At 45.5% G+C, this 25583-nt stretch overlaps 6 protein-coding genes across 6 annotated transcripts; 2 read left to right on the top strand and 4 right to left on the bottom strand.

Moving 5' to 3' along the window:
- Positions 1–2574: 2574 nt before the first annotated feature.
- Uch-L5 (ubiquitin carboxy-terminal hydrolase L5) lies at positions 2575–7211 on the bottom strand. Its single transcript, XM_002046958.4, has 3 exons — positions 7035–7211; positions 6175–6917; positions 2575–6103 (listed from the first exon to the last, which is right to left on the bottom strand). The coding sequence occupies exons 1-3, from the start codon at positions 7108–7110 to the stop codon at positions 5948–5950; spliced, it is 975 nt and encodes a 324-aa protein (XP_002046994.2). The 5' UTR covers positions 7111–7211; the 3' UTR covers positions 2575–5947.
- A 152-nt stretch (positions 7212–7363) lies between these two features.
- Jarid2 (Jumonji, AT rich interactive domain 2) lies at positions 7364–17094 on the top strand. The gene is made up of 4 exons (XM_070208424.1): positions 7364–8102; positions 8735–15473; positions 15536–15694; positions 15756–17094. The coding sequence occupies exons 1-4, from the start codon at positions 7984–7986 to the stop codon at positions 16065–16067; spliced, it is 7329 nt and encodes a 2442-aa protein (XP_070064525.1). The 5' UTR covers positions 7364–7983; the 3' UTR covers positions 16068–17094.
- Positions 17001–18578, bottom strand: pall (F-box protein pallbearer). Its single transcript, XM_002046956.4, has 3 exons — positions 18402–18578; positions 18203–18330; positions 17001–18140 (listed from the first exon to the last, which is right to left on the bottom strand). The coding sequence occupies exons 1-3, from the start codon at positions 18483–18485 to the stop codon at positions 17324–17326; spliced, it is 1029 nt and encodes a 342-aa protein (XP_002046992.1). The 5' UTR covers positions 18486–18578; the 3' UTR covers positions 17001–17323.
- A 67-nt stretch (positions 18579–18645) lies between these two features.
- mei-P22 (meiotic P22) lies at positions 18646–20364 on the top strand. The gene has a single exon (XM_002046955.3). The coding sequence runs from the start codon at positions 18646–18648 to the stop codon at positions 20188–20190; it is 1545 nt and encodes a 514-aa protein (XP_002046991.3). The 3' UTR covers positions 20191–20364.
- A 98-nt stretch (positions 20365–20462) lies between these two features.
- Positions 20463–24281, bottom strand: Cdc27 (cell division cycle protein 27). Its single transcript, XM_002046954.4, has 3 exons — positions 23652–24281; positions 23477–23552; positions 20463–23401 (listed from the first exon to the last, which is right to left on the bottom strand). Exons 1-3 carry the CDS (start codon positions 23673–23675, stop codon positions 20721–20723), a joined length of 2781 nt encoding a protein of 926 aa, XP_002046990.1. The 5' UTR covers positions 23676–24281; the 3' UTR covers positions 20463–20720.
- Positions 24282–24387: 106 nt separating this feature from the next.
- On the bottom strand, positions 24388–25570 carry MED4 (mediator complex subunit 4). Its single transcript, XM_002046953.4, has 2 exons — positions 25234–25570; positions 24388–25175 (listed from the first exon to the last, which is right to left on the bottom strand). The coding sequence occupies exons 1-2, from the start codon at positions 25468–25470 to the stop codon at positions 24627–24629; spliced, it is 786 nt and encodes a 261-aa protein (XP_002046989.1). The 5' UTR covers positions 25471–25570; the 3' UTR covers positions 24388–24626.
- Between the last annotated feature and the right edge of the window lie 13 nt (positions 25571–25583).

Genomic DNA, 25583 nt, shown 5'->3' with positions numbered 1-25583 from the left:
GCCGTTTATTTCTCTGTTTAATTTCTCTACTAGGTATTCGATTTGTATAAGGTTATTGATTATTCTTTACTTTGTTCAATTAAATTGTTAAAAGTTTCTTCGGTTTTTGTTATATTAACCGTTAAACAGTGGAATTCGTAATCTGTCGGAATGTCTATGGTTCCTGTTTTAAATATGAGATATCCGTTATGGGCTTTGATAGGATTAATTTCAATACTCTGTGCATTTATATGGTTTACAGTTATTGATAGTAATATTATAATAATTAATTTAAGCTGGTGCTTGTATGTTTTGATCGCTGTCTGTTGTTGACCTGTAATTGTTATATTTGCTTTGATTAGTCTTCTTTTTCTTTTTGAATTTGGTTTTGTAATGTGTTATTTTCCTGCCTCTGTTAGTTTCCTCAAAATGTTTGTCGTCGATTTGTCTTAGTTCTGTTTTCTTGAACGGGGTTGTCGTCTTTGATTTAACTAACGGTGAGTGTTTGTATCTAGTGTCAATTTCATAATTTGTTCGTTTTTTGTTGAGGTTATTTATTAGTTTTTCTTTATTAGCTTGAGTGTCATACTCTGGTGTACCTGCATATATGAATATGTCCGCTGGTGTTCTGTTAGTCGTTTTGTGCTTTGTTTTATGATTGTACGTGTAGAGTATAGTTTCAAATTTTGTAAGTTTATTTTCGACGTCTGAGTCGCTGTTAATGATTCTTAGTTTTTCGTTAACTGTCTTATGAAATCGTTCTACGTCGGATATACCATTTTTACTAGTGGTTATATTAATATTTACTGCTTCTGATTTTAGCCATAATTGTAAAGCTGTGCACATAAAAGCTGAGTCTTTGTCTGCCTTTATTTCGATGGGTTTACCCATTTGGTTGAACACTTGTAATATAGCTCGTTTGGTTTCTAGCCAGTCTCTACTTTTTATTTCTATTAATGATGCAAATTTTGAATAGATATCAATGCAAGATAAAAATTGTTTATCTCCTACTATGTAAAAATCCATTACATATTTTTCTCGGATATTAGCGATTTCCGGAGTTATTTCGAAAGTTAATTTTGTATCTCTGTGTTCTGTTTTTGCGATGTTGCAAATCTCACATTCATTTATTAGATTTTGAATTAAATTTTGATAATCTGGGAAATAGTGGGTTTCTTTGAACCAATTGATAGTTTTTTCAATTCCTGGATGTAATAATTCTTTGTGCTTTTTTAATATTAATTCTTTGAATTCTGCATATGTTTGAAGGTCTATTAATTTTGTACTAGTTTTCATTGCCTTTGTTGAATTATTCGGACTTATTATTTCTAAGTAGGCTTCTTGAAAAATTGGAAAATCTGCTTCGTTGTGGAAGTATAGCACACTTTTCTTTGTGCATAAGTATTCTTTTATTAATTCTTTGGCATGCGTATTAGTCATGTCTTTGTACGTAATTTTTATGTTGGTTTTGTGAAAGTAATTCGTAACTTTTGTTTCGTTCTCGGTTCCTTTTTCAAATTCTATTTGTCGATTATAATAATTAAGTGGTCTTTCTGTGATTTGTAAATGGTTACTGTTGTCTTCTTGAGCACTATGTATTGTTGCTCTTGTGCTAATTGTATCTTCGCCTAAGAAGTTTTCGTTTAATTGAATTCTGGACAGAGCATCTGCCACATAATTTTCTTTTCCTGGGACGTATTTAATTTGGAAATCAAACTCATTTAGCTTGATCTTCCACCTTTGTAATTTCATGTTAGGTTCTTTCATATTATTTAACCAGACGAGTGGTCTGTGATCACTAAGGATTTGAAATTGTCGACCAAAAAGATAGGACCTAAAGTATTTAGTGGCCCAAACGATTGCTAATAATTCTTTTTCAATCGTTGAATAATTTAACTCATGCTCGTTGAGAGTTCTACTTGCATAGCATATAGGCTTATGCTCTTGCGAAAGGACGGCCCCTATTGCCATATTACTCGCGTCTGTAGTTAATGAAAATGGTTTTTCGAAGTTAGGGTATATTAAAATTGGGTCGGATGTTATGAGTACTTTTAGCTTTTCAAACGCTAGTTCGTAGTCTCTGTCTTTTATATTGATTTTTGCTCCCTTTTTTAATTTAAGTGTTAATGGTTTTACTATATTAGCGAAATTTGGTATAAATTTCCTATAGAAACCACATAATCCTAGAAATGATTTAATTTCTTTTGGGGTTTTTGGAATTGGGAATTTGACAATTGCTTGTATCTTGTTGGGATTTGGTTTTATACCCTCAGTTGTGATGATGTGACCGAGAAATTCAGTTTCTTTTCTCATAAACTCGCATTTATCCAACTGTAGTTTTAAGTTAGCTTCTCTAAGCTTCTTAAATACCTTTTGTAGCGACAAAATGTGTTCCTCCAATGAAGTGGAAAAAATAATAATGTCGTCTAAGTAGACCAGACAATCCTTAAAAATTAAATCTTCTAAGAGATTGTTCATACAACGTTGGAACGTTGCAGGTGCATTCTTAAGACCAAATGGCATGCGAGTGTACTCGTAATGGCCATGTTTAGTCGAAAATGCGGTCTTGGGTATTGAACCAGGATCCATTTGGATTTGGTGAAAGCCTTTGGCTAGATCAATGGTTGTGAAATATTGACATTTTCCAAGTTTGTCTAATATTTCATCCATGATCGGGATAGGGTATTTATCATTAATAGTTAGTTCATTGAGATTGCGGTAATCTATGACTAACCGGAATTTTTGCTTTCCAGATGCATCGTTTTTCTTTGGAACGATTATTACTGGTGAGCAGTAAGGGGATTTGGATTTACGTATGATATTTTGTTTTATCATATCGCTTATTTGTTTATTTACTTCCTCATCGTATATTTGAGGATATTTGTATGGACGCTTGTAAATTGGGTCCTCATGTTTTGTTAGAATTTTGTGTTTAATTGTACTAGTGAAAGTCAAATTGTCACCTTCATGGTACTGGATATCACGAAATTCATGTAAAACTTTTTTTATTTTTTCTTTTTCTTCTGAGTTTAGGTGCTCTAGCCTAAACTCATTGTTTTCTATTAATTCATTATTTATAGCGAAGTTAAATGGTCTGTCCTCTGTTGAGGGTGGATCAAGGCACTCTTGTGCGGTCATGTCCTCTTCGACCTCTTCGTCATTATATCTAAAACAAAAGTTAAATTCTCCTAAGGTTACGGATCCTTGTGCATAGTCTATTTTTGCTTGACATGCCTCAAGGTATTCTCTCCCAATCAGAACATCATAATGCTCTGAGAAGTCGTGAATATAGAATTTTTGTTTGCTCGGACAAATTTTGCTTGCTCCTAATCGTATACTTTGTTTTAATTCAATAACACCATTTATGGTGTGAACCTTTAATGTTTCGTTGTAAACTGGAAAATTTAAGCGGTTAGTTTTCATTAGATTAATGGTTGAACCTGTGTCGATGACACATTTTAGAACTTCGTCATTCATAATCAATTTTATGAATGGATTTCTTCTGTTTGTTCCGAGGCTTGCTGATGAAAATTTTCGGATGTATCCATTTTCATCTGCCCACTGTTACTATCTCTTTGACGTTTAGTCGGAGGGTTTGGTGCATTCAAGCGTGAATGGGACTGATTTTGGTAGTTTAAGGGATTTTGGTATCTACCTTGACTTAATTTCTGTTGGAACTCGTGGTGAGCTTTCTGATTGTCTTCGGACTTATTATGCTGTTTATTTTGTGCGTGATAACTCTGATTCGTGTTGGAATAGCCACTTGAAATGGTGGTTGGGTTAGCATTTTGCTGATAATTTCCCATGTTCCTACGATTGTTATTTGGATTTCCCTGAACATTATTATTTTTAGGTTTTTCAGTAACGCTATTTTCATATAATCCCTCTCTTTGAGCTACTTGCTTTAGTTTTTGTGTCGACGTAATGTCGTGTCTGGCTAACATCATGAAAAGCCTATCTGGTAATTTTTTTGTAATAACATCTTTGATTGTGTTATTCATAGCATTTGTATAAAGGGTTGTATTGCTAGGTATATTTTCTAGTGCTAACTTATTTAAAATAACAAAAGATTTATTCTCGAGCTCCTCGATGAACTTACGGACGTTTCCTTGGTAATTCGTGTTGTATAAGCGTCGAAGGAGTTCTTCAAATGGTGTCTGCACTTTGTATTCTTCAATCAATGCGTTTCTCAGCTCCTGCCAAGTGTTGGCTGCTGTCCTTTGTGATATTCTCTGAGCATCTCCTGTGACTTGCAATTCGATGGCTCCGTATAAGATGCTATGTTGTCTAACATCTCGGGTTGGATACAGGTGTAGGATGTAATCTATCCTTTTAATGAAGGCGTTTAGTTGATCCGTTGATCCGTCAAAGCTTGGCACCTGTCTAAGTTGTGAAAGGGCCTGGTTGAGGTGTTGTTCTGATAATTCCATTGTCATCTTGGTGTAATACACTTTTTTTGAATAGTTTTGAGTTTGTAGGTTTGAACTTTATTGTTCTTTGATTTTGCACTTTTATTTTAAGTTAAAGTTTGTGATGGATTATTGTGTAAATGTTTTTTTTTTTTTTTGTGTGTGTGTCTTAAAAAGACTCAGTAATAACGTATTGCAGGGATCAAACGATATGCAAAGCCAGTCGTTATTAACTGTAGTAGCTTTATTGCCCAAAGGGTCAATATTATTAAGCTACTAGTGACCCGAAGGTTCTTGTGCGGATACGTATTCGAGAAAATTTTTATTACACTCCGACAACACTTTCGGTCGCGATTGTGCGTTAGATCTGGGAATTAATTATCCTTTAGCGATCTTTAATTTTTCCCGACGTATCCTACCGACTGCGCCAATTAAGTTTTACACGTTAGGTTACTATAAAAAAATATATTTCAATTTATTATTTTCACTTAACGGCTACTTTTGTTGAGTACATTCAGATTTGCTTCCCGAATATGAACTAATTTATCTAACTGTTGCGGTCGCTTAGCAAACTTCGCTTTGAGAGAGTTTGAGTCAAAATTGAGTGAAGTTTGAGCTGCGTCAGCAATTATGCGTGGGATAGTACTCTGATGGGAACATTGACAGTGGCGTGATATTTAGGGTGAATTGTTTATGTCTACCAAAGGGGGACAGTTTGATCTTGACCAATGTCGATGTTATCACCAGGCTCTTTGTTTACAATATTAGAAATGTTTATAATTGTGCTTATGCTTATGTGCTAAGTTATGTTAAAGGGTGGGTGCGACTATGGATATGTCACTATATATATATAGATATATAGTATATAGAGTTAAGCTAGCTTATAAGTGCAACACCAAAATTCAAAAAATAAATCAAAGACCTCCCAAGAAAGTTCCCTAATATGCATATACACATCAACTATAGCATATAGTTTGTAAGTTGAGCGAAGAAAAGTTTACAATTAAATTAGCAACACGAAGCGACACACGCACAACAGAGCAGAACAGAACAGAACACTGAAGTAACAGTAGAGCAAACATAAAAGATTAACAAAACAATTATTCCTATATACAATACTTATATACAACAAACAATATAGATACATAAAAGATTAAAAACGGAAACGCAAAAATCAAATACCAAGCATAGCAATTGTAAATTCAATATACATACATGAATATATATAAAAATAACATAAACAAATATATTATATACTAAACCGCCAAGAGTCTCGCATTGTTCTTTTTTTAACTGTACGGAAACTTTTTATTATCGATTCAAAATTGAGTTCTTTCTCCCGAATATTAACTTGCAGCAATTTGGAGGCATTTGGGGGGGTACAAAAGAAGTAAAATACAATACAAGGCAGTTTATATGGGCGACTTAACTAACACACACGCGACTCCTTGCCAAAAGATTTGTTTTACTTAAACGTAGCAATAAGAATATGTTTTCTATATTCCAACTGGCGCGCAATTTTGAATTGCCGTTATCGAAAGGTGTTGGTAAACGTGAATCTAGTTGGAATCTTTTTTGCTCATCTTTTGCTCGCGTTCTAGCGCCCGCTGCTTGGCCTTCTCATAGATGGGCAGCAATTGTCCAGTCTCGCCCAGCATTTTGAGTAGCTCCACAATAAAAGGCAAATAATTGTGTTTGCGTCGCACGTTTTCCACCTGCAAAAGCAACAGATTGCAATTAATATAGAAGCTCGTTAAATAAATATATGTAAAATAAATGTAAATGCCTTATATCGTTTCTTCTTCTCGATTTCATACTGTATGTATGAGCGCAGGCTATTTATTTCAGTCTGACGATCCTCCGCCGTGTCCATGGCATTGGCAGCCGGATTGAGCAGCTTGTCAATTTGCTGCTCATAGATGCGCTGTCTATCCGAGATCAGGGCCATTAAATTAAAATGTATTTCGCCATCACTGTATCGCTGCATGCGCTTTTCAATGATCGGCCTGACTACGTCGATCCAATTCTGCTCCGGCTTGATCTCGCCCAGATCGATGGGTCCCTCGCGCAGCCCATCCAGCTCATACAGACGACCAGCAATGGGCATATAGCCAACAAAATGATAGACATCCTCATCCTTGTTCTGGTTTTTCATATCCAGCTCAAAAAGCGTTTGTCGCGCAAACGAATTGTGCACGGTGCGTATCTGCGAGGCATTGCTCAGCGTAAGGCCCTTGTTGTAGGGATCGAAGCACTGGCAGAACTCTTTGAAGTTAGTTAAAGTTTCTCCTAGCTTGATGTCCTCATGATTCAGGTTCAGCAGCAAACTAAGTATGGCTTGTGTCGCACAGGCATTGTTAATTACTTGCTTGGCAAAGAATATATGATCGCGGTCCAACACAACCTTGCCAACAGGTTCGTCCTCTTGCACCCACTTGAACAAAAATATTAGACCATGTATTGGCTCCAGGTCCTTGAATGATTCACTGTCCAGGCTCCAGATTTCTTCCACCTGAGCACCATCGCATCCTTTGGAAACAAATAAACAGTTTAATTGATGAGGACCACGCTAAGCGCCATTCCATGCCGGCATTAGCTTCCGCGTCCTCTTGCAAAAAAAAAAGCGCGCGCGGCACTTGAACCTACCAAATTCACGTATCAGCTCCGTAAATACACCCGGATCACTTTCTATGAGACACCAATTGCCTGCTCCTTCGCTCATTGTGTGCAGCTTGTTGTAGGTTGCTTAATTTGCAAAATTTGCCACTAAAAAATTTTTTTGTCAACTCACAAGCTACACGATTAATGTTAGGGATGTTCATATTGTAGCGATATTTAAGACCGATACGATATTTAAGTATATTTTGACACGCATTCTATCGATTGTTGTCGACGATAATTTCGATATGCAACACATATGTTCAATTTTGCAAATTACTACAAGCACGCCAATTCGACATATTATTGCCTAAAAATTTTTTCGTACAATTTCCATGTCTTACCGCAGCTTTAAGCCGGCTAAGGTACATGACATTTTGCTGGATCCCATATTCATATTTTAACAAGCGTTTTCTCTGCATACATGTCTGCATTACGATTGCCAATATTGCGTATATTTAACGATATTTGGACGTTTTTGTTCATCTCTAATGTCATGGCGGACACAAAGCAAAGCGGTGGGGAAAAAAAATTATGTGCAAGCAGAATGAAAAATCTAACGTAAAAAAATAAAATTTGTCTGCAGCCAGTGAAATGTAAACTAATGATGTGTACGATAACAATAACAGTGAGACAATAATATATATTTTAGTGTAACAATTATAATGCGTACGGCTAGGCGAAGTAATTAAAATATGACGCGAAAATATGATTTCAACTTTGTGCAGGCACCACCAACAAAATCAGTGTTTGTAATGTCAGTGGAAAATTGGCAATTGCGTACGTTTATGTAAATGCAGAGAACGGGGGATAAAAACAAATTGCGATTGCTACCAAATAAAGAGTTTATTATTAACTGTGTATTAACGAGCGCATTCCCACTTCTCAGTGTCAGAGAAATATTGGGGAAAAAGAGGCGCGAAAAATTCGCAACAAAATGGTTGTCTCAAAAGACAACAAGCGTCGCCGTAAGGAAACGGAGACACCGCCAACGTCATCGTCGGTGGCGGCGGCGGTGACTGTGGCTGTGGAGTCATCACCCGAGATGCCTAAAAGGTGAGCCCATGCCTCCCCCTATCTTGCTGTTTGATCGTAAATACCTACATATGTATGTAAATTGTATAAAGAGATGACGACGCAGCAGCAGCAGACTTTAACTGTTAAGTACACTAACAGCAACAGCGCCCTCTCAACTCTCCCGCTTTACGTGAAGTGCGGTGCGCTCCATTGTATAAGCAACAGTGTTGTCAACTTAAAGAGTTACGAAAAAGCTAAAACTAATTAATATGTATCAAGTCAACTAGTGTTGGTAAAGTCTCCAATTTGATGCAATATAAAAAATAAGCCAAAACAGCTGTAATTGTCTCTTTAAAAAAGGCTAGATTTAGCTATAAAAACAAACTGGACAACACTGTTGCACAAGCGTCGTGGCGTTGTTGTTGTAACACGCAAAGGGCTGATTCGCATTTGCTATAGGGTAGAGCAGGTGTCCATGTGTGTGTTTGCAAGTGTGTGTGTGTGTGGGTGGGTGCGTGTCTGTGATGTGTTGGGGTAATTCAATGCGTTTTTGTTGTTTTTGATTTTGCGTGTAATTTGTATCCAGTTGCATCTGCTACCAATCAAAATTCACTCACACTTTTATCTTCTCTGTGTCCCGTCCCCCCGTTTTTACGCCCAATCTATTGCAGAACGAAGGTGCAAGCACAGCGTAAGTTCGCGCAGGGCCAGAGCGCGCCCAGCGCTGCGGGCCCATTCAGTGCCGCCAGCGTCGCAGCAGCTGCAGCTGCAGCGGCAGCGTCTGGACCAAGCACATCCACAGAAAGCCACCAGCCGCCAATTGAGATATTGCCGAACAAGTGTCCTAAGCCGCAAGATTTTTTGACATTTCTCTGCTTTCGCGGCACCTCTGCGCTTCCAGCCCACTTGGACTATTTGAATCAGGGCAAATCCAAACCAAACGAGCTCCCGCCGAGCAGCGACGCCAGCAACAACAACAACAGCAAGAAAAAGAACAACAGTAGCAGCAGCAGCAGCAGCAAGAAGAAGCGCGGCAGACCTGCCAAAACAGCAACAGCGAAAGCTGCCGTTGAGCAACTGCAGCAGCAGGAGGTGCAGCAGCAGGTGCCGCAGTTGGCGGCGAATGAAAAAACGGCTAGTGATAAAATTGAGGCGGTGACGCCGCTGCCGGCGGCGCCTCTGCTGCTGGCGGGTGCTGTGCGCAAACGCGCCGAGGTGATAGCCGAGGGCAATAGACGTGGAGCAAGGCGTCCGGAGACATTGAAACGTCGTTCGAATCGCGCCAACAACAGGGAAAAGGATGATGAGCACGAGCATCAAAAACGGGATAAAGCTGATGCAGCTGAGCACGGCAAAGAGGATGAGGGGCAGGAGGAGGAGGAAGACGATGACGAATTCTTTTCGGCGCACGATGCCAGCTCACGCAATGGCGGCGGCGACGACACGCTTTCCAAGTCGGAAACAACGCACTCGAATGCCAAGCGCGGACGCAGCCAAGCGGCGAGCAGAAAGGCAGCTGCATCTCATTCACCAGCTGCCACGGACCACAGCGCAGGCAAGGATAAGGAAAAGGGGCCGGTGAAGCGTGTGCGGCAACGTGAATCGCCCATATTTATACCATCACCCGAATCTTCCGGTCGCATGACACGACAACGTGCTTTTTTTGAGCCCGTCAAGGTGCCGCCCAAGCAGGAGCCGCAGGACAAGGAGCAGCAGGACAAGAAGAAGGAGAAGGAACTGCAGGAGCAGAAGAAAGCAGCCCCAACGACAGAGTCCAAGAAACAACAGCCCGAGATCAGCAAGGAGAAAACGAACTCCAGCATTTATGCCAAAGACGCGGCCAAGCAGCAGCTCGAAAATGGAGGCACAGCCACAGCTGCGGCAGCTGCTGAACAGCAGAAGGGTCTCAATGTGTTCGACTTCAGCTCCGACGATGAGCAGCCGCTGGCCAAGGCCATTAAGCTGAAAAAGGGTGGCAAAAAGGGCGGGACTGCGGGAGCAGGAGCAGCAGCAGCAGCCACAACAAGCGCACGTGGACGCAAATCAGCTGGGGGATCGGCAAAAAAGCAGCAACGGGAAGAAGAGAAGGCAGCGACGTCTGCCGCGGCCAGCAAAGCAGAGGAACTGCCCAAAGCAAGGCGCGGCAAAGCGCTGAAAAAGAAAGCCGAGCAGCCGGGCGACGACGAAGATGACGATGACGACGAAGAGCCGGAACCGGAGCCAGAGTCAACGCCGCCGTCGCAAAAAAAGCAGGCCAACAACAATTCGCGTCCAGTGCGTCGCCAGGCGCAGGCCAAAGCCCAAAAAGCCAACGAGCGATCGGCCAGTCCCAGTCCGCAGCGTAGTCAGCGACCGTCCCGCAAAACGAAGGAGGCGGCGGCCATCTACATGGGCATCATTGGGCACAAGCTGCAGCTGGCCGATGACGAGGAGGATGATCTCTCGCTGAGCAGCTTTCCGGACATACCCAATGTCAAGCAAATGGAGAAAATGGAAAAGGAGATGAAGAAAAATGCGACGGGCAAAACGAGCGAGGCTTCCGCCTCAAAAAAGTCGAACAAACCAACAGCAGCAGCAGCAACAAGTGAAGTAGCATCTGCATCTGCCGAGCCGCAGTCGCAGTCAGCGCCTGAGCCGGCAGCGCCGCCAGCCAGACGCGGAAGACCGCCCAAGCAGGCAAAAGGAGGGGGAGCTGGAGCAGGAGCAGGAGCAGCAACGGCGACAGCAGCGGGAAACGTCAAGCCGCAGATTGAGGGCATGCTGGTAAAAAAGGGTGCGCTGGCTTTGGCCAAAGCCAAGTCCGAACAGCAAAAAAACCAACAACAACAACAACAACAACAGCCGCAGCAGCAGCAGCAACAAGAAAAAGACGACTCCGATGCGGAGGAGGATTTTTTAATCAACGAGGAGCTAAACGAAACGAAGCGCAAGCTGGAAAAGAGTTTTAGCGATTCCGATGATGAGCCGCTGGCCATAAAAGTGCCAACAGCAGCGGCCACAGCAGCTGCAGCTGCCGCAGCCGCAGCAACAACAACAACTGCAGCAGAAACAACAACAACAACAGCCAAAGCCAGCAGCAGCAAACCGGAAAATGCAGCAGCAACAACAACAACAGCAGCAGCAGCTGCTGCAACAACAACAACTACTCCAACAACAACAGCAGCAGCTAGTGCAGCAGCATCGACAGCAGCAGCAACAACTGCGACGACAACAATTGTCAAGCCACAGCTGAGTGCCACGCTCAGTGCCACGCCTAGTGCCACGCCCAACAACAGCCTGTCGAGCAGCACGCAGCTGACCATGCTGCCGCTGACCACCAAGCCCATGCCGTACTCAATATCGCCGCCCAGCTATGCGTCCGCCGCAGCCACATTGAAGGCCATGGAAAAGAAGTCGCCGGTACCCACATCGAAGATACTCAATGTGCCCGCCACGTATGCGCTGCCAGGCGCCGGAGTTGGAGTTGGCGCTGGCGTTGGCGCTGTGGGCTTTGCCAAGACCTCGTCCTATTTGCCGCAAGCATCGCCGCACTATCACACGCCCTATGTCCGGCCGCCCACGTTTAGTGCCGTCGCTGCAGCGGCTGCTGCGGCAGCTGTGGGCAACAAGACGCCGCAGCAACCGCAGCAGCAGCAGGCGAATTCAACGCTGGCCACAGCAGCGGGCACAGGTTCGTCTCCGCTGAAATATCAAACGCCGCCCACCACCTATCCGCCGCCGATCGAAGCCTATCAGTGTCCCAAAATAAATCCCAATTTCTTAACGCCCAAATACGAGCGCAGCAGCGTCTTGCCGCGCGCCAACAACATCAACATCAACAACAGTTGCAACAGCAGCAACAGCGCCGCGGGCAACAGCAATGTGCTGGGCAACAACAGCTTTACGACGCCGACAACGGCGCGTGGCACGCTCAACAGCCTGGCGACGCCCGTAGCAGCTGCTCCAAAACCTGTGGCAGTTAGTCAAAGTCAAAGTCTAAATCTCAGTCTGACTGCAACACCGACGGCTGTGGCATCCACATCAGCAGCAGCAGCTGCTGCCGCCGCGCAGCAACAACAGCAGCAGCAGGTGTCGCCAACCACGCCCACAGCAACACCTGTAACTCAGCCCAGCAGCAGCAGCAACAATAACAATAACAGCAGCAGCAACAACAACAACAGCAGCAACAACAACAACAATAACAATAACAACAATAATGCAGATCCGCTTAAGGATGAAATTGGCAGCATCTTGGCGCAGGCAACGCTCATGCCCAGCAAAGAGGAGTCGGGCAAGATCTTTGGCATAGCCAGCGTTAGTTTGGCGCAGAGTTCCGGCCCGGACAACACCAAGTGCACGCTGGGCAAATGCGGTTCTATACACAAACCGGTGCTGGGTCCCGTGGTGCCCACCGAGGGCTACTTTGGCGATCAGCTGTCCAGCAAGGAGCGGCGCAAGGCCAAGGTGAACATGACGCACGAGCAGATACAAAAGTGGCTCATCGAGTGTAGCTCGAATCCGGACGAGATCCAGGATGATCTGGACGATGACTATGATGACAGCCTGCGTCCGCAGCAGGCGCAAACGCCGCCAGGTCCCACGCGCGACGACAAGGAGAGCACCAGCTTTAGCAGCTCCTCCAAGAACACGCGCGGCGAGCTCGGCAAAAGCGAGAGCGCCTGGTCGGCCAAAGGTCCATCGCTGAAGGCCACCCCGGTGCTGGTCAGCACGGCAGCAGCAGCCGCAACAGCTGCCTGCAATCGCAAGGAGACGGAAACGGAGCCGGAAACGCTGGACTTTGACAAGTGCGTAACGCCCGTGAATCTGACGCAGAAAACGCAGCTGGAATCAGCTGCTAGCGAGAAGAAGCCCAGCGAGAAGAAGCTCAAGAATGCGGCCAACAATAGCGTCAAGGCGGCGGCAGCAACAGCTGCTGCGGGCAGCAAACGCAGCTCCGCGGCGGCGACTCCAACGCCCAGCGCAACGCCCACACCGCCTCCGCCGCCGAGCAAACAGAAGGCGGCCAGCAAGAAGCAGGCAAATGCCGCTGCAGCTGCAGCTGCATCAAAGCTTTCCACGCCGCCGCCCACCAACAGCAGCAGCAGCAACAACACGCCAGCAACAGGACCGACAACGCCGGTCAAACGCACGCCCGTCTATCAGAGCCAGACAAGGGACAAGGGCAAAGCCCAGGCGCAGGCGGACAACAAGCAGCAGTCGGGGAAAACGGCCGAAAAGACTTCGGTGTATGCTTTTGGCAAGGATGAGGAGGCAGCTGCAACTGTTGCGGGCAAGGCGACAAATCGGCGTCGCAACGCGGACAACGAAACAGCGGCGCCGCCGCCGGCGCTCAGCGAGCGTTCGCCCACAAAGAAACGCGCCGCGGCAGCAGCGGCTGCGACGGCGGTTCAACTGACGCTCAGTCCCACGGATAAGCTGGAGAAGCCCAAGGCAGCAGCCGCAGCAGCGCGCAAAAAGCAGCAGCAGCAGCAACAACAACAACAGGCAACAGCAGCTGCTGCAGCAGCGGCAGCCACAGCTGCCAGCGCTGGCGGAGATTCGGACGCAGAGGGCGCCACCTTCTATATACCGCTGCTGCAAGGCGCCAGCGGCGGCGGCGAGGGTGGCATCCAAGGCGTGGCCGTCAAGCTGGGACGCGAGGGACCCGATGGGCCAAACCAGAAGGTGGTCATGCAGGCGACGCTCGTCACGAAGGCGCAAATGGACAGCAACTCCTCAAAGCCGCTGCCGGACAATGAACTGGTCAAAACGCTGCTGAATGCGGCAAATGATTCAGCTGCTTCTGCAACCGCCGGCAACAGCCACAAAGCCAGCACCTCAGCAGCCGCAGCAGCAGCTGCGACGGCGGCGACAGCAGCTGGTGGCCTGGTGCGCGTCAATTCCAACTCTTCGCTCTTCTCGGGCTCAGGGAAGTCGCGAACAGCTGCTGCAGCAGCGGCTGCGAGCAACGCCCTGGCCAAGAAGTACAAAGACGATACGCCCATTAAGATGGCCAATAATACGGCATTCCCGCGACACGATGATCCCACGCAAATGGTCGAGGCGCCCATATTTAAGCCCACCGAAAAGGAGTTTGCCGATCCCATCGAGTTCATCGAACGTATCACGCCCATTGCAGCCAGATTTGGCATCTGCAAGATCATACCGCCGGCCAGCTTCAAGCCTGAGTGCCGCATCTCGGACGAGATGCGCTTCACGGCATACAACCAGTACGTGCATAAGATGCTGCATCGCTGGGGACCCAGTGCCAAGGAGCTGAGTGCCATTAAAAAGTATTTGGCCACGCAGAGCATTGTGATGAATCATGCACCATGGATTGGCGGCATGGAGGTGGATCTGCCGCGTCTGTATCACACGGTGCAGGAGCTCGGCGGCCTCAAAGAGGTCATCGAGAAGAAGAAGTGGGCGCGCGTGGCCGAAGAGATGTGCATACCGAAACTAGCACAGGATCGGGTGACCAAACTGGATGACATCTACTGCAAGTATTTGTTGCCCTACGATACTCTCTCCCCGGCGGAAAGACAGAAGCTCTTTGACGAGGTCGAAGCCGATTGGGCCAAGCGTGAGGCACGCGCACGTCGCAATGCGGATCGTTTTGTGAATAGCACCGAGAGCGTTTCGAACGAGGAGGATGATGTGTCGACGGACGAGGATGAGGAGTCCGAGGAGGAGATCGATGGCGTTTCAATGGAGTGTATTGTTAAGGGTCGCAGCATGGCGCTCAGCCAATTCTATCGCATAGCGCGCAACACAATGGCCCTCTGGTTCAAGAGCACCGATCCCACGGTCAACGAGGTGGAGGCGGAATTCTGGCGTCATGTTGCCGTGCGCGACAGTCATGTGTGTGTGCATTCCGGGTCCATTGATAGCTCCGGCTGGGGCTACGGCTTTCCCAGTCCGGGGCCGAAGGGCAAGGGCTCGAATTATGCGCGACATCCCTGGAACCTCAAAGTACTTACCAACAATGCGGGTTCTGTGCTGCGCTCTCTGGGACCTGTAATGGGCGTTACGGTGCCTACGCTCCATGTGGGCATGCTCTTTTCCGCCTGTTGTTGGTATCGTGATCCGCACGGCTTGTCCTGGATCGAGTATCTGCATACGGGCGCCTCCAAGCTATGGTATGGCATACCCGACGATCAGAGCGCCAATTTCCGTTCGGCGTTGACCTCACTGATACCGACGCACTGTCAGAACAAGACAATCTGGTTGCCCTGTGATACGGTGATGGTGCCTCCGCACATGCTGACCGATCGCGGCGTTTCCCTGTGCCGCATCGAGCAGAAGCCGGGCGAGTTTATTGTTGTCTTTCCGCGCGCCTATACCTCCAGCCTGGCCACGGGCTATGTGGTCTCGGAGAGCGTTTATTTTGCTACCATGTCGTGGCTGGATCTGGCAAAGGATGATTTCAGGGTGAGTCTTTAACCTTCTGCTAGTTGCTTTGTGTTCATTTGAACTCTGTCTTACCATTTCAGGACATTCATGAGAGCTGTGAACCGGCCATGTTCTCTTTGGAGCAGCTGCTCTTCGCCTTGGGCTATGATCAGCGCGTCAATTCGGACACATTACAACAGATGCTGCCCATGCTAAACGAGGTCTGCGAGAAGGAATCGGCGGCACGCGAGCAGCTCAGAGTATGTTCCCAAGCGGAGCACGCCAAATCAGTCCAGATTAATAAAACATTGTATTTTCCAGGCCGCTGGCGTCACATCCACGGAAAAGGTGCAGGCGGAGAAGGGCCAAAAGGCGAAAAAGCAGCAGCAGCCGCCTCACAAATCAATCGAGAGCGAATGCGATCTGTGCCGCGCAAATTTGTATATATCGATGGTGCGCACCGAGGAGGGCAACGTCTACTGCCTGCAGCATGCTTTAAAAAATCTCAACAATGGTAATATTCAGGCCAAGCAATGCAAACTAATCTATGCGTATAATGTGGACGACATACAGCAGCTGATACGCCAGCTCCAGGAGAAGATCCAGCACAAGGCGGCCGTCAAGAAAAAGTAGCAGCGTCGGCGTCGCTACTAAACCAGCAGCGCAATAAAGATTAAGGAGGCGATAAACGATCCAAAACATTTTAAGCGGCAGCGTTTAAAAATATTTGTACATACAGCTACATATGCATAAATGTATTTATAAATATTGTAGTATATACATACATATATATATATATATATAGATTTGTAGGTTTTTCAGCGTGGCAATGCTTGCAATTTGACTAGTTTATACAGACATAAATATATATGCAACGATTTGTGTGTATATATATATATAAATATATAAAGCAACTAATATGTTTAAGTAACGCGTTTGCAATGAATTTTGTTTTCCATTTTCTTTTGTTATTACTTGAGAACATATATATATATTCTGTGTGTTATTGATTGTATATGTATATGTATATATATACTGAAAAAAAAATCAACTTAGCAATTAGTTAGACTACGATTAAGTCGAAAGAGCTCGCCTCAGTTAATACAAAGATTTAAGCACACTGCTAACGAGTGGCAATTTCTACTACCTTTTTATACAAGACACCTAATGCATAATATATGATTAACACTTACCATAGGCAACATATATAGACATCTAACGTGAACGGGAGTCGTAGTCTTAGACAGCATTACAATAGCAATAGATGTGGGCCCAGAGCCGTACGCAAAACTAAACTAAAAGCAATTACTTCCTAAACGCCTGTCAAAACTTGCAGCTGATAAAGCGTTACAATTTTTAGATGTTCCAATTTGATGTAATTTTAAATATACACATACAAATATATATATATAGATATCATCTACCAGTGCTATAGCAAACGGATAAACACACTCGAACACACACACACACGCAATTTTGACAAACCAAAATAGCAATAAAAAGCAACCATAAGGCAGTCAGTCCATTTTCCAATTGGAAATGGTCATAAATGTGAAGAACTTAAACTTAGATGTTCTATGTATTTATATAGTTGTAAAATTGTAATACAATATTTAAATAACAAGTGCAACAATAAATCTTAACTCGAAATATTACAAGATGCACAATGTACTTTATTTATCCATATATATTTATATATATATATATATATATATTTATTTTAAATATATGTATATATATATATATATATATTCTTAGCGGCAGCTGCTTTATATGGGAAATACTTATGTAATTAATTATAATATATGTGTGAGTGTGAATATTCGAAAGTACAGATGCTTAACCTACGGCCAACCCTAAGTACAATCTACAGCCTACATGAGGAGGCACTAAGCCTTTGGTTTCTTGCTGGGCGGCAAACAGTCGGTGGCCACTGTCGTTGTGCGCTTCCCACTTGCTACGTTTGCGCTGGACTTGCCCTTGGCCAGTACATCCTCGAGCTGACGCTTCAGCTCGGACACTTGGGTGGCCAGTTCTGTGATGCTGCCCAGCGCCTCCTGCAAACGACGCTCCTGCGCCTTGCGTGATCCCTCAAGTAGACGCACGCGAGACGTAAGCACTTTCTGTGTTTGCCATTGGCGCTGCAGCTGCTTGGTTAGACGATCCCGATTGCAATTACATTGGCTGACATCGGTGCCAGCAGTGCTTTTGCCAGCGGGCAGTGTGTTACCCAGCAGCAGCGCCTGCTGCGGCAATGTGTCGCTCTTTTGGCCCATACAGAGCATATTGTGGCAGTGCGTCTGTTGCTGCTGCTGCTGCTGAGCTTGAACTTTCTTTAAGCGGCTGACCTTGACGCCGTCGAAGCTGATGTCGCCAAGGGCGCCGCAGACAACGACGCGTGCGCTGGCCGAGGAGGAGGGTTCGTTCATCTTGATGGCCGTCTTAAAGTTGATGGCAATCTTTTCATCGAAATGCTCAATGGCCATGGAGGAGATGTCGCGCAGCTCCTGCAACACTTCGTGCGGACGCAATGACTTTGTTGTGCCGCCCAAGAGCCGTAATATGCTGTTGATTTCGTCAAGTACGCGGCCGGGTATAAAGCAGCACATGTTCAGGTGTATAAACTTGGAGTAGGTCATTGTCAGCATTGAAATGCGTGTCTCAATCGATGTCAGGATATCCGAGTGGCGTGCCAGCATATGATTTCTGCAAAATAAAGACTTTTGTTATCAACATCGGCAATCAGTTCTTAAGATTATTTTGGTTACCGCCGTTCTGATTCACGACGTGGCAGCAGGGATTTGATGCGCTTGAAATTCTTGGCATGCTCCTGCACAACCTTGTTGAAGCCCGTGTTAAGCACCTGTTGGCAGATGTAGTTGAAGCGAGCGCATACCTAGAAACGAACAGAAGTTTATGGAAGCGTCTCGATACGGTTCCGGATGACACATTTGATTTGATTTTTACCTCGCGTTTTCTGGCTACCTCGTCGTACGTGAGCAGCTCCAATATGTCCATTAGCACAGTGTCCGGAAGATCTAAGATATGCATTATGCAGTTCTAGTTTGTTTTGAGAATTGAATTGGAAAACCTCCAAAATATTTTGCTACTGAACACAACAAATGAAGAGCGAAAACAAACGAAAGAAAGAAGCAAAAATTGCCCGCGTTGCCAGACTGCTTGCATCGCGCCTCCACAAAAGCTGAGTGCTATGTCACGCATGCTGTGGGCGATTAACTGTAACGGCAGTTTCGCCGCATTTTCGAAGCGTCTTTTCAATTTAAAATTTCACTGGTTTTCAATGGCTACACAAAATGAAACGCCTATTGTAAGTCCAGCTACCACATATTGCTCGGAGCTGGAATACCTGATTGGGTTGCAAACGGAGGAGTGGACTGGCTCGCAGCCGCGTCGCTCCCAGCGTTTGCGTGAAAGGCAGCAAACTGCCCAGGAAGACTCCTTGGTGCTGACTGAGACTACAGCTGGCGCAGGCTCACCTCAACTGTTTTCTGCGACAGATGACGAATTCAGTCAGTTGGCTCAGCTGCCCCCCAACTGTGTAACCCCATCAAATAGCTTCAGCAAACGTGCTCCTGGCAAAAGACTGCCGCCTGGCAGGAGGAATATTGAGAGAAAGAAGCGTCGTTCCCAATCCCCATCGAAAAAAAAACGAGGGCGTCAGAAAAAACAGCCGAAAGCTGCTACAACAACACAGTCTGAGCCACTGCCAGGTAAAATGTCACAGCTCGCCTTGGACTCCCAGCACAGTGTCCAGATGCAGCCATCAAATCCGTTGGCACCCAGCTGCAAATCCAGAAGCTTGACTTCGTCGGGTAAGAGGCGTAGACGTATTTACAAAGAGCCTGACGCTGTTTCCATGCAACGAAATGGGCCTTATGAGACACAGACCCTCATATCCCACCTGCAGCCATCTGTAGGGTCTCAAAAGCCATCCGCATTGGCACCAAAAAACGCCACAGCACGTGGTCAATCCAAACCCACATCGGGGACTCAGCGAAGACGTACTCATAACAAATCACAATCTGCGCAGATCCTAAAAATAGATGAACCAAAGCCGCTAATCATGTCTTCTTGTGCCGGCCCGGAGCAAGGCGAGTCCTATTTGAAAAGGATGAACAGTAATTGGGAAGCCTCTGTCATCCCAACAGCTACCGGAGCAGCCACATCGATCAGCAGCAGCACTCAAACATTATCCTATCAGTGTATGAACCTGACTCAGACTCTGTTGCCGGAACGTTATCCTGCACATTTTATACATCAGTTGCCAACGGAGCCGAAATATATTACCGGAACCATTATTCCAGACGAATTGCAACGTGTAAATTGTGGAACACCTGCCAACGAATCAGTTGAAATGTCCTGTGAGCCAATTGCGGGCCGTGAAATGTATTCCCCATCGCCACCAAATGCAGAATCTTCGGACTCCAGGACGCCATCGCTGAGTGAATCGCTTGCCGAAGTGTTTGGCACCAAGATCATACGAGATGTACTTAATATTGCGACGCCACGGATATATCGACTGCACGAGGTTCATCTGCCCGTTGTAGCATTCATGCTGGGCGTAGAGCCAGGGCGGCTGCGCTCAGTCTTGGAGCTAACGCAGCGCCTCAGTCTGGAGCAACTGCAGCAATTGGCACAGGAGTCGCTTGAGTTGATAAGCGTAAACTCATACAGCGATGAAGAGACTGAATTGATTGAAAAGCCATCTTCATATAAGCTTACAACAAAATCTTAATCAGGTTAATTTGCATATTATTCTATTGTGTTTTTTTTGTAATCGTGTGGAACAGCTTTGGCGCAGCCTAGCGGTTAAAACGGTTGCATTATGATGCACAGTGAGTTGCACATCTCTAACTGATATCGATATTTGCCTTTTGATCAGCGTCTGGTGAGCATCGCCGCTAGGCGGCGCCACTATGCGCTGCATTCGAAGATTAACATATCCTTTTTGAATTTTTAGTTTGTTTTGAAACTTAAGCAATCATTTAAATTTTGTATTTTGTATAATTTAGTTGGTAATTGGTATATAATGTATATTAATCTTGTTTTTGTTTGCCTAAGACTTTCAGAGTGCACAGAGACAGAGAATTGTTTAAACCTTCTTCATCTTATTTTGTTTTTGTTTGTTTGTTTGTTTGTTATAAATAACCTAATGCTAAACGTTATCTAAACTTCAATATAATTCATAATTGGTTTTGTTTTCTCTTTCAAATATGTGTATTAATTATGTAATTATATACAAGCACTCAGACTTGGAGACATTTTCTAGTAGTCGCTGTCGTAGCTAACATCCTGCTGCGCCTGCGTTGAGTCATCGGAACGCTCCGATGTTGGATCAAAGTCCACATCCAGGGCATTGTCATTGGGTGGACAGCAATTGGGATGCGCCATTGAATCGAAGGCATCTTTGATTTGATTATTTGCGCCCTTCGGATCCAGATCGGTGGCCCAACTGAAATGCATCAATGCCAGATCCATGTTGCCCAACGTCTTGTGTATTTTACCAATCAGATAAAACACAACCGACTCCTTTGGCACAATCTCCTTGAGTTCCTCCAGTTCGCGCAACGCCTCCTGGTATTTGCCCAGCGAGAAATATATGGAGCCTCGATGAAAGCGTGCCAACGGATTTTTCGGATCTATCGTAGCTGCCGTATTAAGCGTTTGCAGTGCCAGATCCTTTTTCTGCATGAAGAACTGCATGGCTCCGATGTGTACCAGGATGACCGAGTTCTGTGTGTTGATTTTCAGCGCCTTCACATAGTGCAGCTCGGCCAGCTCGTATTTCTCCTGCTTGGAGTAAATTGTGCCAATGCCGAACCAGGCATTATAATGCCGTGGATCACGCACGACAGCTGCCCGAAAATAGTCCATCGCCTTGTCGAACTCCTCGGTAAGTACCAGCTCGTGTCCCAGGAGCGTATAGCTGTACACAAAGTCTGGATCTACTTGAACAGCACGTTTAAAGAACTTAATTGCCGTTTCGTGCTCCTTGTGCAGCGAGAAACAATTGCCGGCCACACACCACGTCACCGGACTACGTTTATCCTGAGCGATGAGGTCCTGGGCGAGCGCCGACAAAGCGACCTCCTTCTGCAAGTGCCACAACGATGTGGAATAGATTTCCATGTAATCCAAGCGACACGGCTCCGTTTCGTGTATCCTCTTGAATATAAGCACGGCGGCCTCATAGTCGCGCAGCTCGTAGCGGCACATGCCGATCAGCGACTGCACCCAACTGGAGCTTAAATGATGCTTTGGTATCGTCCCCTCCAGATGCATAATGGCCGCTTTGCACTGAAACGCCGACAATAGCTTATAGCCCTCGGCCAGGTCGCGCAGCAGCAGCATTAGACCGTCCGCCGATTGCTTCTTCATGCTCAGCAGCTGATGCGCCAGCGTCTGGGCATTGTTGAGGCTGTTGTTTAGCAGGACTTTGGCTTCTTCGGCGCTGCGATTATTGATTGTTGATTGACTGTTGCCACCGGCTGTTGCGCCCGATGTGATTGTTTCCACTTTTTCTTTTTCCTTGCGCGACTGCTTTTCGCTCAGCTTCTCGGCGAGATGGTGATGCGTCTTCTCCTCAATTAGTTCGTTGTTTAAACATATTTTGGTCATGCGTGACGATTTGGTTTTGCGTGGTGGCGATCGCGGCTGTACAAATTTGTTATTGTTCGTTATATTGGGCGATTTGTTGTTCTCCTTGACAGAGTACGCCGAATTGCTGAACAGCCGCGAGCTGCGACGCACTGCCGCATTGGGATTCGGGGGTCCATTGCCAACCACGTTGTTTGGCGTGCGCGGAGTTATGTTGCCAGCCTGCGTAAAAACGGCGGGTTTACTTTTCTCCTGACGATTGATAAGTCCGCCCACATGCGTCTTAAATTTTTTCCCAATGATTTTTGGCTCCTGATTGACCTCGACCAGCATTTGTGGCAATGGTGAATACGCGGACAGGTTTAAATTTGCCTGCAGCACAGCTGAGCCGCCATCGCAGGGACTAGTCAGCGGCATAATGCCAAAGCTGGGCGTTAACGGCGATATTGCAGACAGATATTTGAATTGCTTTCGAAATGGTGTGCCATTGTTGGCATCATACAATTGATGTTGATGCTGCGCCAGCTGCTGCTGTTGCTGTGCGGGCGCATCATGCGCTGCATAACCCATGGGTGTGTCCTCTAGTAGCATCATGCTCGAGTTGGTGTTGGTGCTCTGTTGTTGGACGCCGCCACGCAGCATTGTAATGGAGCTATTGAGATTGTTATTGTTGTTGTTGTTGATATTGTTGTTTGGCGTCATCAGATTCTGTAGCGTGGCCAAGCTGCTGCCGTTGTTGTTCTGCTGCTGCAGTTGCTGCTGATGTTGCTGCTGCTGCTCCACTGGGGTGCTTAGTATATAATTGGAGTTATTGCTTACATTGTTAAGCAGCAGGTTTTCCAGCTGCTGTTGCTGCTCGTTAACAGCGCTGCCGCCGAACAGCACCATGGAATTGGCATTGGCGCTGCTGCCCTGGCAAGTGTTGAACACATCAGTGCTTTGAATTTGGAATATTGCCGCTGTATCCGTTTCCTGACCCAGCAGGCACAGATCGGCAAACGCATGCCACATAAACGGATTCAGTTTGAGGGCGCGACGTAACGCGTTCACCGCCAACTTCTGGCGCTCCGTTCGCATACAGATCTGTGCCATTAATTGATAGGCAAAGCAGGCGATTTCGCCGAACTCGCGCTGCACCTCATCAAAGTGTTTGTTGTCCACAAAACCGCTGGAAATCAGAGCACTTTCTGCTTCCGCATATTTCTTCAGCTCGTAAGCGCATTTCGCCTGCAAGTAGCGGCATTGCGGCGAGCGGCGCGACTTCTCCAGGAGCAGCCAATAGGCCTGATCCAATCGATTTGAACGATAATAGCTGGTGGCCAACAAAAATATTGTCTCGTCGCTTTCCACTGCAAGGACAAGACGAGTTAAGTAAATATATGTACATATTTTATATGTGTGTATAAAGTCAAGGTCCTACTAACCTTCTGAGCAGAGGCGCTCCGCGAGAAAAACAGCATCCTTATGATCGTAGTGGTTGAGGCAGTGCCATATGGCGGCCTACACGGATAAGAACAGCAGATTGAAAGATATTTATGTATATTTTGATAAAAAAAAATTGTTTTTTTTTTTTTTTTTATTCGATTGCTATCGATTTACCTGCACGGGCTCTTGTATCATCATGATTTTTGAATTTTAAGTCAAACTGTCTCGAAACTCTCTGTATCCGCTCCGACGCCACGACGCCACAAGCTTTTCACTTAGCTGGGGCGCCCTAGTTACAATCGGTGCTGTTCGAGCTGCACTTTTAATCCGGTTTCGGTTTCAGTATCAGTTTTCTGGGGGGCCTTTTTATGCTTCACATACGCAAACGAAATACAATGCAATGGATCATGCTGCAGTGACTCCGCACGCTGTGCAATTTTCCAGCAATCAAATGAAAAAAAGAGTGTCGTGTGTGTGTAACTTTAATGCGGGGTGTGCTGCGGTGTGCTGCTGCTGCTGCTTGTTCCCTGACCACCACTTCTAATATTGCGCTGGCGAGGCTTCTCTTCTTCTTTTAGCACGTATCTCAGCACTCCGTACGTCAGTCAATTTTCGTAACAATTTTCAAGGCCTTTGCATTAGCTTTTCCGCACACACACACACTCAAACATTACAAAATTGACTGTTTTACACTAAAGCGAGTTATATATATCATCCAAAGGCGAAATTTATAGCCTTTCCGTTTGCATTAAAAACTAAAATTTGTCGAATTATTTCCGTGTGATTGGCGATGCCAGCAAAGTAATTGCCATTCCCTCTGGTATCGATGTGTGAAAGCCGATAACTGGCTATCGCCAAAAGCGACTATCGTTATCGAGAAAGGATAAATTTTAAATAAATGCTGACCCAATTCATTTTAAATAATTAAATATATAGTTTTAAGGAGTTCACGTCCTCTTTCTTAAATTTAGAAGCTTTTTAGATCTGGTCAACTCCAGTTCTAAGCTTTTGTGCGCTTCAATTAAAATACATATAATCTAGCACCAGACCTGGCCAAATCCAAAAATCAAATATATATGTGTGTGTACAATAAACTTTTCTCTTATTTGCTACTTTTACTATTACTATTTTTGTTCTGCATCTAAGACACTATTGTGAATCACTCGAACTAGAACTTGAGCTGTCGGTGGACATGACTTCGACATCATCCTGTGCTGAAGATTCTTTATGAGCACGTGTCTCCAGTGCCACCGAGTTGCCAGAAGCACCCATCATGTGTAATTCTCCTAGGTTCCAGCTGAATTGGTTTTGGAACGCATTTGGCACTTCGTTTCCGCTGCCACTCCCGCTACCGCCTGTGCCGCTTAAATTTCGCTGAGCGTCCGACTGAATGGCGGTATTTTGATGAGTGACAAGCCCGCCATTAATGTTTTGCTCAGATTTGCCCAATAGACCATTGCGCATTTCAATGTCTGTGGGATATGGTCGTCTAAGATCTCCAATGCACCAAGTTAGCGGAGCGCTGACTGCGTTTGCTGAACTTATGCGGTGTGCGTACTTGATGAGTTCCTCTGACGAAACCGGCCGCTTATTGGCCTGATTTATGCTCGCCAATTTCTGGCGTGCCTGAAATATTGCTGTAGAGAGTATGAGCTCGGCGTCTTTCAATGATTTCTGTAGCTTTTGTATCTCCCGATCCTAATCAGAAATATAATATTAGAAGTCAATCGTAGCCCCTGGCATGAATAGTGCTTACATGAATCTCCACATTGGCGCGCAGTTTATCCATTGCTTCTTCCACTTTAGCCTGCTCCTCCGCCAATTCCAACATTTTTCGAAACTCTTCATCTTTTGAAACTAACAAGTCCAGCAAATCCGCAAGTTCGGTGCTGGAGATTTTCTGGTGCGCTTGCTCTATAAGTTCTTTAGAAATCATTTCGATGTCATCGATTAGCAGTAACAAGCGTTCCTTGGTGCTTAAATGAAACGACATAGTGAACTCCTTAACTATTTGTAAAAACTCTGTAATTAATATTTTGCAAACAAGCCGGAAAGTTTCTGCAAGACTTTTGTTAGTGACATGCCAGAGACAATTTAATGCGATAA

Source organism: Drosophila virilis, chromosome 3 (assembly GCF_030788295.1).
Source record: "Drosophila virilis strain 15010-1051.87 chromosome 3, Dvir_AGI_RSII-ME, whole genome shotgun sequence".
Taxonomy (NCBI): domain Eukaryota; kingdom Metazoa; phylum Arthropoda; class Insecta; order Diptera; family Drosophilidae; genus Drosophila; species Drosophila virilis.
The sequence above is the reverse complement of the archived record's forward strand: the minus strand, read 5'-3'. Positions and strand labels throughout refer to the sequence as shown.